The sequence below is a fragment of the Salmo trutta genome, chromosome 2 (genome assembly GCF_901001165.1).
Source record: "Salmo trutta chromosome 2, fSalTru1.1, whole genome shotgun sequence".
NCBI classification, from domain to species: domain Eukaryota; kingdom Metazoa; phylum Chordata; class Actinopteri; order Salmoniformes; family Salmonidae; genus Salmo; species Salmo trutta.
This window is the reverse complement of record NC_042958.1, coordinates 22,056,361-22,077,723: the sequence shown is the minus strand read 5'-3', so window position 1 is coordinate 22,077,723 and position 21,363 is coordinate 22,056,361. Positions and strand designations below refer to the sequence as shown.

General features: G+C 42.7%; 1 protein-coding gene across 2 annotated transcripts; it reads right to left on the bottom strand.

Moving 5' to 3' along the window:
- Positions 1–45: 45 nt before the first annotated feature.
- Positions 46–19,796, bottom strand: LOC115153197 (uncharacterized). 2 transcript variants are annotated; one of them, XM_029698393.1, is made up of 4 exons: positions 19,560–19,796; positions 18,371–18,445; positions 6,324–7,399; positions 46–1,016 (listed from the first exon to the last, which is right to left on the bottom strand). In XM_029698393.1, the coding sequence occupies exons 1-4, from the start codon at positions 19,660–19,662 to the stop codon at positions 840–842; spliced, it is 1,431 nt and encodes a 476-aa protein (XP_029554253.1). In that variant the 5' UTR covers positions 19,663–19,796; the 3' UTR covers positions 46–839. The 2 variants fall into 2 exon arrangements, 1 of the variants encoding a protein (XP_029554253.1); XR_003867657.1 differs by lacking the exon at positions 6,324–7,399.
- Between the last annotated feature and the right edge of the window lie 1,567 nt (positions 19,797–21,363).

Here is a 21,363-nt window from a genome sequence, read left to right as displayed (position 1 = left end):
TTAACATAGCTATACCATGTTATACAAGTACACATGACTATGTTCCGATTTTTTTATACTCTGACTTTAATATTTCCTCTATTTATGTTGTATTACAACCTCTACTGCATACTCATACCTTTTTGTTACACTACATACTCATACATTTGGTTACACTACATACATTTGGTTACACTACATACATTTGGTTAAACTACATACTCATACATTTGGTTACACTACATACTCATACATTTGGTTACACTACATACTCATACATTTGGTTACACTACATACTCATACATTTGGTTACACTACATACTCATACATTTGGTTACACTACATACTCATACATTTGGTTAAACTACATACTCATACATTTGGTTAAACCACATACTCATACATTTGATTAAACCACATACTCATACCGTTTTGTTAAACTACACATTCATACCTTTTTGTTAAACTACACATTCATACATTTTTGTTAATCTACACATTCATACCTTTTTGTTAAACTTTTGGTCCATAGACAAGACTTTCATGAAACCTAGCTACTGATCTTTTTTTAAATGACAGGTTTTTCTTCTTGTTCTTCCCTGGTTTCAAGTCAGACTGTTACATTGTCATTATTTAGCATAGTGAATCATTTTGTATGGATGTTGTTGATATTCTGGTCACCCAGTTGTTTTACCAAACTTCTATTTCATTCCTTTGTCTTTTTATCATGACCTTTTACACTGTAGACAAAATTCAATTTACAGTCTTGGAATAAAAAAATAATTATATCAAGATTGCTCGCTCCTCCTATCCATTCACTAACCTACTCTGAATACTAAATATCTTGTTATTTGCTTGAGTCAAGTTTGTGTGTTGTGAAGGATATGTTGAAAATCATCTCCAAATTGTCCTTCTTCCCTGACATGAGACAGATTGACTGACCTACACTGTAAAAGATGCACAATGTGCAGTAGGGTGACATCACAGTCTGTTGGGGACTCGTTCTGCCGCTGGTTCCTTGACTGACTCTCGGAGTCCTACGGAAGACAGACAAGAAAACAAACAAACAAACCATCCATCACAAGAGGGAACAAGTGGCAGAGAGCCATTTATAACAGTCAGTCACCAGAGTAGAGATACATGCTGTAGAACAGAGCATTTCTGAAGATGTTGTCTGCCTCCCAAACGGCACCAAAACCCTTAGGGGATTTGGTCAAAAGTATATAGGGTGCCATTTGTGACACAGTTTTCCCTCATTCTATAGAATCTCCTGGCACACTGATCTGTCTTATCTGTCACCTGTGGGATGTATCAAGTGTCTCGGAGGAGTGCAGATGTATGATCAGTTTAGCCTGTTAGATCACCTTTTAATAACACTACATAGACGTGGGGATCTGATCCTAGATCAGCACTCCTACTCTGAGACATTTGATACATACAGCCCGACATCTACAGGTGCACAGAGGCCACTTCTGAGGGGGTTTCTCTCTCTGTGACTTACAACAGCATTCCCACCTCTGGTTAAAAAAAACACATGGGAAAGAAATTGGTTTGCTAACTTAGTCTGTCGGAAATACTTAAAGTGCTATAGTAGCACTTATTCGAAGGAACATACCAGAAAAAATATATATGATACAGTGAGGGAAAAAAGTATTTGATCCCCTGCTGATTTTGTACGTTTGCCCAATTACAAAGAAATTATCTGTCACAGTTGTCGTCGGTGAAGGAGGACCAAAACGCAGCAGGTATGTGCAGGCTCATCTTGACTTTTATTAACTATCAAAATGAACACCCAAAATAACAAACAGAATTACGATCGACAAAAAACAGTCTGGTAAGGCACAAGGCTACACACAGAACAATCTCCCACAAAATACAAGACAAACACACCCAACTAATATAGGACTTCCAATTAACTCAACATAGAACCACACACACTAGACTAAACATAGAAATACATGAAAACCAAACAGTGCCCAAAAACCCCGGAATACTTATTCAAACACCCTTTTAACAAACCCACCACCCTGAACCACATAAAACAAATACCCTCTGCCACGTCCTGACCAAACTACAACACTAATTAACCCTTATACTGGCCAGGACGTGACAGTACCCCCCCCCTTAAAGGTGCTAACCCCGGAAGCACCTTAAACAAAAAAACAACAACCCCAAACAACAAACAAATTTCCCCTCTACTAAAAGGGAGGGAAGGGAGGGTGGCTGCCGTCAACGACGGCACTGTGCTACACCCCCCCTCCCCAACCCACCTATATCAGGAGGTGGCTCCGGTTCTGGCCGTTCCGGGCAGTCGGGCCACTCTGGCAGTTCGGGGCAGTCTGGCCAGTCTGGCAGCTCGGGGCAGTCTGGCAGCTCGGGGCAGTCTGGCAGCTCGGTGCAGTCTGGCAGCTCAGTGCAGTCAGGCAGCTCGGGACAGTCTGGGCAGTCTGGCAGTTCGGGACAGTCTGGGCAGTCTGGCAGTTCGGGACAGTCTGGGCAGTTCGGGACAGTCTGGGCAGTCTGGCAGTTCGGGACAGTCTGGGCAGTCTGGCAGTTCAGGGCAGTCTGGGCAGTCCGGCAGTTCAGGGCAGTCTGGCCACTCCGGCAGTTCAGGGCAGTCTGGCCACTCCGGCAGTTCAGGGCAGTCTGGCCACTCCGGCAGTTCAGGGCAGTCTGGCCACTCCGGCAGTTCAGGGCAGTCTGGCCACTCCGGCAGTTCAGGGCAGTCTGGCCACTCCGGCAGTTCAGCGCAGTCTGGCCACTCCGGCAGTTCAGCGCAGTCTGGCCACTCCGGCAGTTCAGCGCAGTCAGGTGACTGTTGACTGGCGGGCAGCTCCGACGACTGTTGACTGGCGGGCAGCTCTGACGACTGTTGACTGGCGGGCAGCTCTGACGACTGTTGACTGGCGGGCAGCTCTGACGACTGTTGACGGGCGGGCAGCTCTGGTGATGGTTGACTGGCGGGCAGCTCTGACGAATGTTGACTGGCGGGCAGCTCTGGTGACTGTTGACTGGCGGGCTGACGCACTATAATCCAGGTGCGTGGTGCTGGTACCGGATATGCCAGCTTGGGAACACGCACCTCTAGGCTAGTGCGTGGAGCGGGAACAGGATATATAGGACCATGGAGGCTTACTGGCGGTCTCGAGCTTAAACCTGGCATCGCCCTTTCTGGCTGAATGCCTACTACCCCCTGGTAACTGCGGGGCGCTGGTATAGCGCGTACTGGCCTAAAAACACTTGGCCTCGCCATAACACCCATTACCCCGAAGCATAAGACCTGTCCATTAACTGGCCTCCGAGAAACAGTCCGGGGATTTGGCCTGGGGCTCCAAACTTGCCCCGCCAAACTACCCATATGCCCCCCCAAAAAAAATTATTGGGGTTGCCTCTCGGGTTTAATCGCCAGTCGTGTTCCTCGGTAGCATTCCCGGTCTTTGCTCCATTTCCTCCATGTATCCAATCCAAATACCCTCTGCTCCTTCCTCTGCTGCTTGGTCCTTTGGTGGTGGGATTCTGTCACAGTTGTCGTCGGTGAAGGAGGACCAAAACGCAGCAGGTATGTGCAGGCTCATCTTGACTTTTATTAACTATCAAAATGAACACCCAAAATAACAAACAGAATTACGATCGACAAAAAACAGTCTGGTAAGGCACAGGGCTACACACAGAACAATCTCCCATAAAATACAAGACAAACACACCCAACTAATATAGGACTTCCAATTAACTCAACATAGAACCACACACACTAGACTAAACATAGAAATACATGAAAACCAAACAGTGCCCAAAAACCCCGGAATACTTATTCAAACACTCTTTTAACAAACCCACCACCCTGAACCACATAAAACAAATACCCTCTGCCACGTCCTGACCAAACTACAATACTAATTAACCCTTATACTGGCCAGGACGTGACATTATCAGTCTATAATTTTAATGGTAGGTTTATATGAACAGTGAGAGACAGAATAACAACAAAAAAATCCAGAAAAACACATGTCAAAAATGTTATGAAATGATTTCCATTTTAATGAGGGAAATAAGTATTTGAACCCTCTGCAAAACATGACTTAGTACTTGGTGGCAAAACCCTTATTGGCAATCACAGAAGTCAGACGTTTCTTGTAGTTGGCCACCAGGTTTGCACACATCTCCGGAGGGATTTTGTCCCACTCCTCTTTGCAGATCTTCTCCAAGTCATTAAGGTTTCGAGGCTGACGTTTGGCAACTCAAACCTTCAGCTCCCTCCACAGATTTTCTATGGGATTAAGGTCTGGAGACTGGCAAGGCCACTCCAGGACCTTAATGTGCTTCTTCTTGAGTCACTCCTTTGTTGCCTTGGCCGTGTGTTTTGGGTCATTGTCATGCTGGAATACCCATCCACGACCCATTTTCAATGCCCTGGCTGAGGGAAGGAGGTTCTCACCCAAGATTTGACGGTACATGGCCCTGTCCATCGTCCCTTTGATGTGGTGAAGTTGCCCTGTCCCCTTAGCAGAAAAACACCCCCAAAGCATAATGTTTCCACCTCCATGTTTGACGGTGGAGATGGTGTTCTTGGGGTCATAGGCAGCATTCCTCCTCCTCCAAACACGGCGAGTTGAGATGATGCCAAAGAGCTCCATTTTGGTCTCATCTGACCACAACACTTTCACCAGTTGTCCTCTGAGTCATTCAGATGTTCATTGGCAAACTTCAGACAGGCATGTATATATATTCTTGAGCAGGGGGACCTTGCGGGCGCTGCAGGACTTCAGTCCTTCACGGCGTAGTGTGTTACCAATTGTTTTCTTGGTGACTATGGTCCCAGCTGCCTTGAGATCATTGACAAGATCCTCCCGTGTAGTTCTGGGCTGATTCCTCACCGTTCTCATAATCATTGCAACTCCACGAGGTGAGATCTTGCATGGAGCCCCAGGCCGAGGGATATTGACAGTTCTTTTGTGTTTCTTCCATTTGCAAATAATCACACCAAATGTTGTCACCTTCTCACCAAGCTGCTTGGCGATGGTCTTGTAGCCCATTCCAGCCTTGTGTAGGTCTACAATCTTGTCCCTGACATCCTTGGAGAGCTCTTTGGTCTTGGCCATGGTGGAGAGTTTGGAATCTGATAGATTGCTTCTGTGAACAGGTGTCTTTTTTACAGGTAACAAGCTGCGGTTAGAAGCACTCCCTTTAAGAGTGTGCTCCTAATCTCAGCTTGTTACCTGTATAAAAGATACTTGGGAGCCAGAAATCTTTTTGATTGAGAGGGGGTCAAATACTTATTTCCCTCATTAAAATGCAAATCAATTTATAACATTTTTGACATGCGTTTTTCTGGATATTTTTGTTGTTATTCTGTCTCTCACTGTTCAAATAAACCTACCATTACAATTATAGACTGATCCTTTCTTTGTCAGTGGGCAAACGTACAAAATCAGCAGGGGATCAAATACTTTTTTCCCCCACTGTATGTGATGATGTGACAAATACAGTACATTTCATAGAGAAGAGAAAACAGAGTCTCTCAGACTTACTATTAGTCACCATACAATATCCACTCTGAATGAGGAATAATGAATTTGAAGGACTTCTCTGCATGACTTTGAAGTGTCCCTGTCGTTCTGAATACAATGTCTTCAATTGACAAAATCACACCCATTCAATCTCGATGCGAACATTCATCCATATGTGAACTTCGAATCTTCAAAGACTTTCCAAGCATATGTGCCGTTTGATCCACTTGATCCACTTTGTGTTGCCATGGAAATTAATTATGTATTGGACCAAATGGATCCTGGCGTTTCTAAAGAACCTATAGAGTTATTACAAACCTATTAGAATGTACTACATAAAGAAAGAGATTCATATTCTGGTCTTGAATCGTGTTCACTTGAAGCTATTCTAAATATAACAATGTCCTTGTGATCTTTGTTGCGCGCTGAAAGCACCTGTTTCAATTGAGACTGAAACGTTTTGTATAGGGTGCTGCTGAGAATACTTAATGTTTGACGAGAAAGCCGGAAGAATAGTAGTAGTATTACAGTAAAGCAGGGTGTCATTATGTTTCCATTCACAGCCATTTACATAGACGAGAGAAATTAAAAAGGTCTCAATGTGGTCTTAATTTAGAATTTAGATGTTCCAGCGATAATTACGTTCCAATTTTATTTGGAGTTGAAGAATACATGAGTGGTTGACAGATGGGCAGCTTCTGTTATGCATATGCAACTAGTAAATGATGGTGGCAGCACTTAACTGGCAGTACTGAGCTGACCTGCCAGTCTGTCAGGATGTGTACGCTCTGAGTGGAGTGACAGAGAGAGTCGCCATAGAGCTGTGGAAATACTCACCCAAGGCCATGTCGATCCTTCACCCCACCGCAAGGATTCTTCTCTGGGCATCTGTCTCCCTTTTCCAACCCCACCTCTACCTCTCTGGGCCCTCCTGGAGCCGCCGACCTTCTGTCCGTGCTGTTGGCTGGCTCCTTTTCTGTCTTTAGCACAGCCAGAGAGCCCAGTATCTGGAAGATGTGTCTGGGTCTGGCTGACCCTGGATACACCAGAACCACATTCACTATTATGCAGAAGGCTGGTGAGACTGTGGCTGTCAACTGATGCCCCAGAGAACTTTCTCACTTTCCAGGAGTGGTGTTCTGGTTGACCGACCCACACCTGTGCTCCCCTGTCCCCGACGGGCTTCCCAAGCAACCTCCAGCCCACCGGTCTGGTTCCAGTTCCAGATGTGGTCGGGCTCACATGGTTCACACAGTTCATCCTAGAGGACATACGTCGGCACAGCTCCAGTATCTCACAGCCAGATGCTCTAATTGTGTTTTGGAGGTTTGGCAGAATTCTGGAAGGGAGCCGAGATGGTTCAGGGTTCTGTGTCACCATCGCCCTACACCGCCATGGCACTGCTAGTTCCTCTGCAGACTGCTCTACACACGAAACACATGAAGAGGCTGGGCCCCAATGGGACCTGGTCAATGAGACACATGAAGAGGCTGGGCCCCAATGGGACCTGGTCAGTGGCAGCAGTCGCTGCTTCAGTCTCTGTTGTTTGATGTTTGTTTGTTCAGATTGTGGTGAGGAACAGTTTTTTCTTTGAGCAACTTTTCTATTCTTCTGAGGCGGAGGATCGTCGACGCCCGTTTGGGAATGCGTCTGAGCACAGTTGGAATTGGACGTGTTAAATCTCTCCCAGCAGGGGAAGGTTTTGAGCTGTCTGGGAGATTTCACTGGGAGAGGAACAAGATTGGCAGTGAGCTTCTCCTCTATCTCCATCCCATCCCCCACTTCTTCTACTGCATAGGACCATGGCCCAGTTATCAAATGGGACGACACTATGATATTCCTCACATCCAAACATCTGCAGTTCAGATTTAACTCTCTTCTAACCCTCTGGCGTCCGTGAAATTCATTCTCATCTGGGGGAGAAAGAAATTACGGGAGAATGATCATGTTTACAGCTCTAATCTTGTCACACTACTCAGCTGTGGGAGTGTGTTAGACTACAGCACGAGCCCTCGAACCAAGGCATTGAAATCAGTTCATTACAAATGCAAAAGTGATAGAAGACAAAGTGAATAATTTACATGGAGAAAATGCCATCGTTCAGGATTTAATGATAAAACAGGATAGGCATGTTTGTTCTCAGCCATACTACAAAGCCTTGACACCAATGTCAGTGATGTTTACCCTCAGATTTTTCGCTGTGTTTAGATCACACACATTCTTTAGAAAAAAATAACATAAAAATGGCATGGGAAAAAAAATTCCCTCAAGCAAACAGACCCAAAAGCCCTTACGGAAAAACCACATGAATTTCACATGATCTCATGTGAAGTTAATGTGATAACATGAAGCTACATGTCAAAACAAGATCTCATGTGAAATAAATGTGACAACATGGAGATGCAAAACTTCACCAACATTTGAACATTTTCACATGTGAATGTTTTTCACATGTGAAACTGCAAATGTCACATGTAAATCTGCAATTCACATGTGAGATTCACATGTGAGGTGAAAACATGAAAATATAATAAAATGGTATGGGGGTTTTAAGGTAGGTGGTACGCTGTTCAGCTAAAATAGTGTAAACATCTTTAATCAATATGATTACATTTGACATGATCACTTAGTGCTGACCTTTCAATATGACCCACCTGGGATTTAAACTCACAACCTCTGGAATCAGAGTATGCTGATCTTTCTCCTGCGCCACAAACTCTGTAGCATTCTCAGGAGTCACCTACAGATGCATTACCTATACTACATCTCTAAGCAAAAGAGTGCCATCTCCACTGCTATTTTACAAATCAGTTCATCTGACTATTCTCTCATCATTGATTTCATGTACTTATTTCAGCAATTTGAGTGTTTTCTGTATAGTTGTCTATCACTATGATAAAAAACAGCATGGAGTCTTCTTGGGTATGATGCTACAAGCTTGGCACACATGTATTTGGGGAGTTTCTCCCATTCTGCTCTGCAGATCGTCTCAAGCTCTGTCAGGTTGGATGGGGAGCGTTGCTGCACAGCTTTTTCAGGTCTCTCCTGAGATGTTTGATCGGGTTCAAGTCCGAGCTCTGACTGGGCCACTCAAGGACATTCAGAGACTTATCCCGAAGCCTCTCGTGTTGTATTGGCTGTGTGCTTAGTGTCGTTGTCCTGTTGGAAGGTAAACCTTCGCCACAGTCTGAGGTCCTGAGCACTCTGGAGCAGGTTTTCATCAAGGATCTCTGTACTTTGCTCCGTTTCTCATGGTCTGGGAATCTTTAGGTGCCTTTTGGCAAACTCCAAGCAGGCTGTCATGTGCCTTTTGCTGAGGAGTGGCTTGCGTCTGGCCACTCTACCATAAAGGCTTGATTGGTGGAGTGCTGCAGAGATGGTTGTCCTTCTGGAAGTTTCTCCCATCTCCACAGAGGAACCCTAGAGCTCTGTCAGAGTGACCATCGGGTTCTTGGTCACCTCCCTGACCAAGGCCCTTCTCCCCCGATTGCTCAGGTTGGCAGGGCAGCCAGCTGTAGAAAGTCTTGGTGGTCCCAAACTTCTTCCATTTAAGAATGATGGAGGCCACTGTGTTCTTGGGGGAACTTCAGAAATGTTTTGGTAACCTTCCCCAGATCTGTGCCTCGACTCAATCCTGTCTCAGAGCTCTACGGACAATTCCTTCGACCTCATGGTTTGGTTTTTGATCTGACATGCGCTGTCAACTCTGGGATCTTATATAGACAGGTGTGTGCCTTTCCAAATCATGTCCAATCAATTTAATTTACCACAATACGACTCCAATCAAGTTGTAGAAACATCTCAAGGAAGATCAATGGAAACATTTAATATATTTGCTGTTTCAAAAAAACAGTTTTCACTTTGTCATTATGGGGTATTGTGTGTAGATTGCTGAGATTGTTTTTTTATTCAATACATTTTAGAATAAGGCTGTAACGTAACAAAATGTGGGAAAAGTCAAGGGGTTTGAATACTTTCCAAAGGCACTGTATAGTGTATGTAATTTGAAAACAATTTGACTCCGTGATGTTCCGGGGGACATCTTAACGACTCATTTTTGTTTGCTGGGCATCACCTGTGAAATCTCATGTGAAAAAATCCAAATGTAAAATTTCAAGTGAAATATCATTGCATGTGAAGTGTTCCAAAACCACATGATTTCACATAGAAAAGGTTATATGATCACAAGAAAATCTCAAAACATTAACATTTTACATGGGAAATCATGTGTTTTTTCCACAAGGGCTTGCAACCTTGATCTAAATAATTTCCCCTAATTATTGCTCTCTTCGTTTTTTATTCTATTCCATTATAATCCTCATCAGTAGAGAGCAGTGGGTCTTTTCCCATAACCATATTTCCTCCCCCACTGACTGGATCCAGTTACAGATTGAGAGAGCCCCATTTGAATGGCTGAGACAACCTGGTCCTGTTGCAGTCATGATGAATCACTGAGCCTGACTATAATTACAGTCCTGTGTCCACACAGGCCCAAACAGTGATCGATGACTTACTCAAGCCAAAGGCTGTCTTCCGGAACAGTAGCCTGGTTGGTCCACCACAGAAGGCTCTGGACAAGACATCTCTTAAAGCTCCCATCCCACCACAGGATAATAAATTAGGAGTGTTTTATAGACAAGGGCGCACTCCATTTAACCCCTCACCTGCAGCAGTGCAGGTGAGTGTTAGTATACTTGTGTAATATGGGGACAGTACTTTTAGGTACAAAGGTGTAATATGGGGACAGTACTTTTAGGTACAAAGGTGTAATATTGGGACAGTAATTTAAGGTACAAAAGTGTAATATTGGGACAGTAATTTAAGGTACAAAGGTGTAATATTGGGACAGTTATTTAAGGTACGGTGTTTCTGAACGTAGCTACATGTACAGCCCCAGTAATATTGTTGTATCTTTTTTTTTTTGTGACCAACTTTTTATTCAGTTTTGTAATTTTTCGTTTTCAGAGGGGGGTTACATGTACAGAACCAATCAAATAAATACATTCAAAGTTAACCCAAACCAAAGTTAACCCCTCAGTCCCCATCCACCCACCCGCATCCTCCCTCCACCCCCGGAAACCATGCTTTTTATCGCAGCAGTGCTGCCTGCCAGCAGTAATCTTCTCTGATTGATTAAGAGATTCAAGGGGCTATCATCATTAAGGAACAAAATAAATGGAAAGCATTGAATATTTAAAGTGGAACTGACAGTGTTTCAGCAACGTGAAATCTTATTAAAATCAGTTCATATACATCCCCAGGAAGAATATGACATCTTTTTGTCATTTTCTTACAAGCGAGCACTTAGATATGGCCATTTTCTGGTTTTCATAAATTCATAGACTGTTTCGGAATCACATAGAGTAAGGCATTTGTGAAAATTCTATAGCAATATAGAGTGGGAAAGCGACCGTGCGATCGGACAACTGATACACTGTAGTAAATAAAACCTAATAAAAACATCTGTCTTGTGCAGGACCTGTCACGACTTCCGCTGAAGTCGGTCCCTCTTCTTGTTCGGGCGGCGTTCGACGTCACTGGCCTTCTAGCCATCGCCGATCCACCTTTCATTTTCCATTTGTTTTGTCTTGTCTTCCCACACACCTGGTTTCAATTGCATCATTACATGTTGTGTATTTAACCCTCTGTTCCCCCATGTCCTTGTCCGGAATTGTTTATTGTAGTGCTTGTGCACGTTATGCTGGTGTGTGATGTTATGCTGGTGGTTTTATTTATTAAACTGCGCCGTTGTAAATCCGTTTTTGCTCTCCTGCGCCTGACTTCTCTGCCGCCAGTACACACCCCTTACAGGACCAGAGTTTACGCAGACCGGTGCGCCATAGCCAATCAGAGCTACAGTAGGCCTTTATGCAAATAAACCATTTGCCACATGGGCCTGCCATCATTCACTTTGAACTGGACTGTGTGTTTACAGGCAGTAGCAACAGCGCAACTTTAGATCATCAGAACACATTCACCAAAATCCACAAAATACACCTGAATGGATTTCTGCAAGTATGTAAATACTTCAGGAGCCCTCTTAGATTTGGGAACTTTACAGCTTGTCCAAAACCACATTTTGACAACTGAATGGGAACTTGCCTGCCTGCCCACTCATTTGATCGATGCCAAATACATTTCATTGACAATTAAGTTGTTCAAGTGTGTCAGAGTGCGCAATAGGTCGTTACTAATTCCGAGAATTGTCAGATGTCTGTTCTTAAATTCAGAGCGCTCCGCTCTCCGAGCGTTCAGGTGCACACTGCACTATTGACACTGGACTCTCTGGCCGAGGAGTAGGGTTGATCCAAGCGTTCCTCACAATGTTGGCAGTCAAGCACCCAAGCTAACTGGATAAAGTTGGATAGCTTGCTAGCTATTTCCAGTGAGAGAACACCTCACTCTGACCATTTTACTCAGCATAGCAGAACTGGTTAGGCTGTTTTTATGTTATCTAGAGCGTGAGTGACTAAGTGTGCTGCTGGCAACAATTTAATAACTTTTTTTGCCAGTCATATTCAGCGGGTGTTGCATGTTTGTAATCAGTTATATTGCGCTCTGGCACACTCAGATGTGTGCTCTGAAATCGGAGGAAGTCAGAGTGAATTTATGAACGCAAGAGATATGCTAACTGGATAACAGTCATTTAAGTTCAGCATAGCTAGCTAGCTAGCAAAGCGATTCACATTTCTTGCTAGCTAAACAAATGACACCTGCATTTCTAGCTGTAGCCACCAAAAAATTATATGAGAGGAAAAGGTAACATGACATCTTCCCAGCTGGCTAGCTAGCTAACGTCAGGCTCCGTGTTTTTAGCTTGCTAAATAAATAGCTACATAAATAGATACGATAGCCTATTAGCCACATTATGATTGACTTGGGATCATTGCCCTTTTTAGTTTGATTGTATTGACATTCCCAGCCTTAGTTACATTTGTCCATTTACGTCCAAAATATTGAGTCATTGACACTAAAACAGTGCATTCCAAATGGGTGGAGGCAGCAAACAATGTACCAGGCCAGCTGTGATTTACAATCTGATAGCAATATTTTTTTAACAAATGTACCAAGAAATATATTGGTGAATTATATTAATCATGCATTGAACTGCATCAATATATTCTGCCAACAATTCTGCCTTACTGTACGTCATGGAATTTTGTGCCGAATATAACCTATTTTTAAAACCTCTTCTAAAGTTGGTTTTTGTTGCATATTTTTTTTGGCTGATATTATGATTGCATGTTTGTTTCATATATGCAAAGTAGTTAAAACGCTGTCTGTTCCACTTTAAAATGTATTCAATTCTAAATGAATTTTGTAACTTTGCCTCTGAAGCATTTAACTGCATATGACTTGCATTTATCCACATCATATGAAGGAATGTGCCAACCTGATTAGGGGACACAGTGAACAGTTGGGAGTTGGGGCTTTGGTGTTAAATACAGTCTGTAAACTGTATAAATTGGTGGTTCAGATTATGGGATGCTAAGGTCATATTTTTCCATGTTCTGTTCCAGTTAAAGGGTGGTTCAGAATCAATTAGATCTATGGACCATTGTTTTTGCATGGCTAGCTCGGAATATGAGCTTTCCAAAAGTTGTTTATATATTATAGAGATCAGTCCTTTCGGGAGCCCAGATCATTTATTGGCAAATCCCATCATTGGATGTTTCGTAGTTGGGTTTCCCAAGGGACTCCATAGCATAGCTGGCCTAAATTGTAAATATAGAGAAAAAAATAGTTGCCTGCTAATGTGTATGCATCTATCACATCTTGGAATGTTTTAAAACCATTACTGTCTATGATATCGGCAAGGGTACAGATTCCACATTTGGACCATTGGGGGGATGCAAATGACCACCCTTCAGATAACAAGGCATTATTGTGACGCATTGGAGTATGGGCATGTCATTTTGATTCTCACTTACATATACTGAAAAAATATATAAATGCAACATGCAATAATTCAAAGATTTTACTGAGTTACAGTGAATGAATGAATAAAGGCAAATCACCTCGATTGGACGGTATTCCTCCTGTCTATTTAAACTGTTGGAATCAATTAGGTACACTATTGCTCGAAATGAAAAATACAGCCACCCACAAAGGTTCATTTGGGAGAGATGTGATTACAAATGTTGCTTTTATTAAAAATAGGTAAGTATGCCACCCAGTGTTCTCACAATCGCCCCCTATCTTTGATAAACACAGATATTCAACTGTTTTCCAAAATGTTGTCGTCCTGTCTCGAGACATACTTACCCAAATTGATCCACACCGACCAAAGCAGATTTGTTAAAAAGCATTTATCCTCGGATAAATATAACCTCCATTAGATGGTTAATTAGAAACAACAGCTCTCTCGATGCAGAAAAAGCTTTTGACAAACCTAAATTGGTCATATTTCTGGTCTGTCTTGGAACATATGGGAATTGGCTCCAATTTCATTAATATAATTAAAATACTATATGCTAATCCCTCAGCCAACAGTCAATATCTGCTCTGCTCCGTTCAGAATCACTAGCAGCAGACAAGGCAATCCAATTTTGCCTCTGCTATTCTTATTATCCATGGAACCCCTGGCCCATGCAATTCGTCAATCGATGAAAATAACACCAATTTCTCAAAAATATACTGATGACTTCATCTCATTATACGCAGAGTGACATTTTTATATATCAAGACAATGTCTTCCCTGTGGCTCAGTTGGTAGAGCATGGTGTGTGCAACGCCAGGGTTGTGGGTTCGATTCCTACGGGGGGCCAGTACAAAAAATATATTAAAAAATGTGTGAAATGTATGCATTCATTACTGTAAGTCGCTCTGGATAAGAGCGTCTGCTAAATGTAAAAACAATGTATCTCAATCGCTCCCAAACACACTGAAACTCAGAGATATCTATATCTCAAGTTATACAATGAATCTAACCAAATCAGCCCTACTGCCTCTCAATACCCCGATGGAGGACTTCATCTCTACTTATGGAATCCCAATTGTTTCCCATTTTAAATATTTGGAATTAGATATAATTCCCTTTTGAGATAAAACCATTGCCAGCAACTTTAACAGAACACTCAAATCAATTCAATTCGACCTCAGTAGATGGAATAATATCCCAGTTGCTTTAACCGTCAGAATATCTATTGTCAAAATGAATATATTGAATTTCATATAGTTCAATGTTTCCCATGACTCCCCCTTCTGGCTATTGAGATAAAATTCATACTGCGGTTTAAAAATGTATATGCCAAGGTAAACGATCCCGGATAAAATGTAGAAAGTGGGAAAGATGTAGAAGTACTATCCGTACCAAACTTTAAATTGTATTTCCAGGCACTAGCATTTCGCTCCATCATAAATTGGTTTACGTCCAACCGGCCTCACAACCGCAGACAACGTATAACCACGCCAACCCAGGACCTCCACATCTGACTTCTTCACCTGCGGGATCGTCTGACACCAACCACTCAGACAGCTGATGAAACTGTGGGTTTGCACAACCAAAGAATTTCTGCAAAACTGTCAGAAACCGTCTCAGGTAAGCTCATCTGTGTGCTTGTCATCCTCACCATGGTCTTTACCTGACTGCAGTTTGGCATCGTAACTGATTTGAGTGGGCACTGGCATGCTGGGGAAGTGTGCTCTTCACGGATTAATCCCGGATTCAATTGTAGCGGGCAGATGGCAGAATGATGCTGATGTCATTTTGTGAACACAGTGCCCCATGGTGGCGGTGGGGTTATGGTATGGACAGGCATAAACTACCGACAACAAACATAATTGCATTTTATCGATTGCAATTTGAATGCACAGAGATACCGTGACGAGATCCTGAGGCCCATTGTCGTGCCATTCATCATCAACATCACCTCATGTTTCAGCATGCAAGGATCTGTACATAATTCCTTTAAGCTGAAAATCTCCCAGTTCTTCCATGGCCTGCATACTCACCAGACATGTCACCGATTGAGCACGTTTGTGATGCTCTGAATCGACATGTACAACAGCATGTTCCAGTTTCTGCCAATATCCAGCAACTTCACACAGCCATTAAAGAGGATTGGGACAACATTACACAGGTCAAAATCAACAGCCTGATCAACTCTATCTTAAGGAGATGTGTCGCACCGTTTTTTAGGTATCTGTGACCAAAGAATAGGGCCTAAGGAATTTATTTAAATTGACTGATTTCTTTATATGAACTGTAACTCAGTAAACTCTTTGAAATTGTTGGATGTTGTATTTATACTTTTGTTCAGTATAGTTGGTTAGCTACCTGCAGATTAGCTACCTGCAGATTCGTGCACGGTGCATGGTAGTATGAGTTGTTGCTAGCTAAAGACTCCACTATGCAAGTAACTATTTCACTATACCGTTTATACCTTCTGCATCCTGTGCATGTGACCAATAAACGTAGATTTTATTTTATGTAGTGTGTGTTTACCAGAGACAGTAATGTGAAGAACAACATGACCTGCACCAAAGTCAGATTAGGATATAGGCCAAGGACTAGATAAAGTTATTTTTTGCTACTACTTTTTGCTACTACTTTCACAATTTTTAGTCTTGAAATTTTTGGCTGTTTTCTACACTACCGTATTCACTCTGTTTAGCACATGGCCTCACATGTGAATTCTTAAAGAGATGGGTGGGGCTAAGGCTTAAGAAGGTGTGATCGATGCTGAATGCGTGTAGGCACAGAGCTCTCCAGTAGGTGTACCAGAACATTCATGGGCCATTTTCTCAAAAATGGGGTTACAAGATTTATCAACTTTCAAAGCAGAATAACTTTCCCATTGTTTCTCAACTGCAGTGTATGATATACCATTTTCTAGCTCCATATCTCTACTTTTATCCAATGTAAAAAACAGAATTTCAAATTTTGCTTCATAGGACTGAATCCAGGTGGTGGGTCACAAATATCCTCATTATTATTAGCAATATGGTCTAAATTAAGTTAAACATAAAAATGTAATAAAGGAATTGTGCGGAAGCCCATAGGGGACTGACAATCTATCCTAAACAGTTTAGCCCATAGGGATGCAATGTGCTGTGGCCCCACAAGGAAGAAACCCCAGTCTGTATGGCACTTCAATATGTTGTCCAGTGTTCATTAATTTGGCGTGGAGTCATCATTGTCTAAATGCCCTGGAACATAGGCAATATAATAATAACGAAGTCCAATCTTCAGCAACAAGAATAATAATAGTGTTCCTTTTACCCCATTGAGGGGTTGTCCTCATCATTGTCTTATGCTGAGGGCTGCATCACAGCCATCAGCTAGGCTGGGTGATTGTGCGTGGATAGCATACCTGAATATTGAGCCAGCCAAATTGGGGTTAGCCTAGATCTGTCGGCTCTTCCTTTTGTCTGTTGGGCTTGATGTGCTTATAGAAGAAGTCTTGAACCTCCTTGGCAGTAGAAAACGTGTTTGTTGTATTCTGGAAGGTCAAGATGAGTTTTGCAGGGTGGCTGAAGCAGCATCTCTAATATTGGTATTTCTGAATGTTTCTACATGTACAGGCACAGCAATATGTGTGTTTCTGAACATAGATACATGTACAGGCACAGCAATATGTGTGTTTCTGAATGTAGATACATGTACAGGCACAGCAATATGTGTGTTTCTGAACGTAGATACATGTACAGGCACAGCAATATGTGTGTTTCTGAACGTAGATACATGTACAGGCACAGCAATATGTGTGTTTCTGAACGTAGATACATGTACAGGCACAGCAATATGTGTGTTTCTGAACGTAGATACATGTACAGGCACAGCAATATGTGTGTTTCTGAACATAGATACATGTACAGGCACAGCAATATGTGTGTTTCTGAACATAGATACATGTACAGGCACAGCAATATGTGTGTTTCTGAACGTAGATACATGTACAGGCACAGCAATATATGTGTTTCTGAACATAGATACATGTACAGGCACAGCAATATGTGTGTTTCTGAACGTAGATACATGTACAGGCACAGCAATATGTGTGTTTCTGAACATAGATACATGTACAGGCACAGCAATATGTGTGTTTCTGAACATAGATACATGTACAGGCACAGCAATATGTGTGTTTCTGAACATAGATACATGTACAGGCACAGCAATATGTGTGTTTCTGAACATAGATACATGTACAGGCACAGCAATATGTGTGTTTCTGAACATAGATACATGTACAGGCACAGCAATATGTGTGTTTCTGAACGTAGATACATGTACAGGCACAGCAATATGTGTGTTTCTGTTCATAATAGCTGCTTCCTGGTTCCACAGTATAATTTATCCCAGCAGGTGAACCAACCCACATTGTAGTCACAGTGTCACTCTGCAGTTTGGCCTAGTGTCACTCTGCAGTTGGGCCTAGCCACACACACACCCACACACACCCACACACCCACACCCACCCACACCCACACCCACACACACACACACACACACACACACACACACACACACACACACACACACACACACACACACACACACACTGTATTGGCTATTGCACTCTCTCCCACTGTTCATACACAGAGCCATATTAAATAAGAGTGCCATAGGGACGTCAGTCAGTCAAAAAACATGCACGCAAACACGCACGAGCATGCACACACATCCGCGGGCACACACACAAACAAGATACAAAAAAAACATGGGGACATCTGTCGGCATCTGTTGACTACCTTTATGAGCCATTCATGTTACATTTACTGAACACGATGATGTGTTTTCCTTTTATTCTGGTTTTATGGAGCTTTGCCAATGTTCAGCTTCGCTTCCAGGAAAGGCAAAGGCTGGAATCAGGATTTTGAGGTTTGTTATGCTCTGAGACTGAATGATGGTGACTGAGTGAAAAAGTCTGATTACTTACCGCTGGGTCCATTATCTGGCTCGGAACCCTCCCAAGCACTACACAGAGGATTCTCCTTCTCTCTTTTCATCTTTTCTGAGAAGAGGGATATGGAGAAAGATAAGGAGGCATCACAATCAAAATGCATTCTGAAAATCCTTGTCAATTAGGTTTCAAAACATCCCAGCAGTTAAGTCTTTAAGTATGTCACGTGAACAACATAGGGTTTTACACAAGATGGTGCTGTTGTAAATAGCGCTATGAAAACATTCTAATGCCTATCAGGAAACACCTCAAAAATAGGACACTCAGAAGCTTATTTTCAGAATGTGAGAAAATACTATCTTTATCCCTTGTAAGTCCTTGCTCATTCATTGTATACAGCTCCTCAACTGTATGAGGAGCTGTATACAATTTGAACTTGAATGTGAACAGTAGATGTATAGCAGATACATGTACTGTCTGTATGCCAAACTTTCTCCATTGTCCTCACAATGGCTACCACGGGTGTAGGGTTGTACTGTTGTGTTGGTAACCGCTTCTCTGGTCTAAACCTTGTCTAACTGGCTGACTGCCATTCTAAGGAAGTTAGTTACAAACAGCAAAAAGCTGTTTATAATGCTAACCAGCCTACCAATAGTTTTCTCCTGGGGTTGTTATTTGTACTAAATGGTGAGAGAAGCCCGGCAATCTGCGATGATATCAGATTGTAAAAGGCAGGGTTACCCAGACTCAGTGGGCTTGTCCCAAATGTCACGATAGAGAATAGGGTTCCATTTGGGACGCAAGGCTGTCTAATAGAAGCTCATTGAAGAAGATCAGAGCGACACCAATCACAGTGGAAATACAGCAGGACTTCATCATGTGCCTAGCAGGTCCAGTTCATTATGTCCTATTACGTCAGACGGAGTCTGGTCTTCTGCCTTTTGGACATACTCTGTACACTGACCAATATTTCATATTCTGATCACATTTGAACATCTGCTATACTTTTCCACGTCAGCACTGAATGATAAGCACACAAAATGTATTTTATGATTTATTTCGATAGCATGACTAGATAAGATAAATTACTAACGGTTTAGTTCCTAGAAGTGAAATGTTCCATTGCTTCCTCATGTTGTATAGAGGCATATTTTGACATATTGAAAAAAATCACATCCAGAGACCAAAATAGACAAATAAATAATAAGAAAATATAAGCTTCTACCTTTCCCCCCCTTTAGGCTGTCCTTTGCCAGAGCCCATCTCTGTCTCTCTGTCATAACATTCTCCTGCTGTCTGCACATTGGAGCGTTCCAGGGATTTGACATGACCACGATGCCTGCCAGCGCCTGCCACCGCCACGCATCAATTTCACACCCACCACTCTAATTACCGCAACACACAACAGAAACCAGGAAGTTAGCCACAGTTACAGTTGGCTTGACGCTCCGAGCCAGACGGATCAGAGAGAGAGAGAGGAGAGGAGCTGGTGCAGGTATTTTAATAAGACAAAAAATGAAATGGAACAGTACAAGTTCCTTCTGTCTATTTTTTCTCTCTGTTTTCTCTCTCTTTTCCTCCCACCGCCTTCCCCACTCCCCTAAGACTCTTTTTTCATGAACACCGCAATAGAGAGCTTCAAAATCCATTCAGTAGTGTTTGGTAAAGCTATACCTCCCTCTCTTTTTACCTCACCACCAGTGAAAGCTCTAAGCTATTTGAAGTGCTAGATGTAGAGGCAAGCGCACATTCCAATGACTGTGTGAGTGACACTGCGCCAACTGGGCTGTATCACTCTAAATGTGTTAACTATCCATCTCTGGAACTGTGCACACCACAGGTTGGTGGCACCTTCATTTGGGAGGACGGGCTTGTGGTAATGGCTGGAGCGCAATAGGTGGAATGGTATCAAATACATCAAGCACATGATTTGATGCGATTCCATTCTCTCCATTGCAGGCATTATTACTGTATGAGCCATCCTCCCCTCAGCAGCCTACACTGTAGCACACCTGATGCTGATAGGCACTCCTGTTGCCATTATAGCCCTCTTGTATAAATCAAATGCAAATGTTTTCACTAGGAGTAACTACGTGACTGTTTTGGGCACCAACTGTCTAAAACAGTGTGTTCGTGTGCCCATCTTTGCTCTCCCCAAAGCAAAAATGGCAATGTTTGTATTGCATAAACACAGATGTCTTCTGAGAGGCGTATATGTCAAAAAGATAAAGTATTGTTTATTGAACACCGTCTCTGTGAGAAAGCCCTCCAGTCAATGCATTGTTTGATTTATATCAGCTTTATTCTAGTTGGTTTTATTACTGATTTCATTACTGGTTGTTGCACTGTTATATTTATAGCCTATATTTCGTACAGTTATGTGAGCATTGAATGAGTAAGATTTTCAATGCATCCATTAAACATGGCAAAGAAACTTGAACACATCCATCCCTCAGATAGTCATTAGCAGTCTACATTTGTGTCCCAAATGGCAGCAGATTCCCTTTATAGTTCCCTACATTAAACCAGATCCCTACGGGCCCTGGTAAAAAGTAGGGCACTATAAAAGGAATAGGTTGCCATTACGGATGCATACTAAAAGAGCTAAACCTCTCCATTCATTCATCAGCTTCCTGTGTCTCCATCTTGATTAATGTTGAATCAGATGGCGAATGGAGGAAGACTCCCCCTGCACCCCTCCTCTCTGACCCGGCAGTGGGGCAGGCAGGCGGACATCTTGGAAATCCCTGCCATACTGCCATGCTTGGCTTGGCTGCTCACAGCCTCGCATTGCATGGAAGTTCATCTGAGCTACTGGAATATTCATACCCACATGGCAGGGCCAGCGTTCACTACAGCATAGCCAGAGAAAGAAATCTGGTTTAAGTGTGTCCTAAATAGCACCCTATCCCCTATGTAGCACACTACTTTTGACGAGAGCCCTATGGGTCCTGGTGAAAAGTAGTGCACGAAATACAGAATAGGGTGCCGTTTCTGTTGAGGTGGTAAATGATGTGTCCTCCTCACCC

Coding starts and splice junctions, on each gene's coding strand:
- LOC115153197 (XM_029698393.1), bottom strand. CDS start 19,662: ATGTCAAATCCCTGGAACGCTCCAATGTGCAGACAGCAGGAGAATGTT. Junction 7,400..18,370: donor GCCAGATAATGGACCCAGCG/GTAAGTAATCAG, acceptor TTTCTCCCCCAG/ATGAGAATGAATTTCACGGA. Junction 1,017..6,323: donor AAGGATCGACATGGCCTTGG/GTGAGTATTTCC, acceptor TGTCTTCCGTAG/GACTCCGAGAGTCAGTCAAG.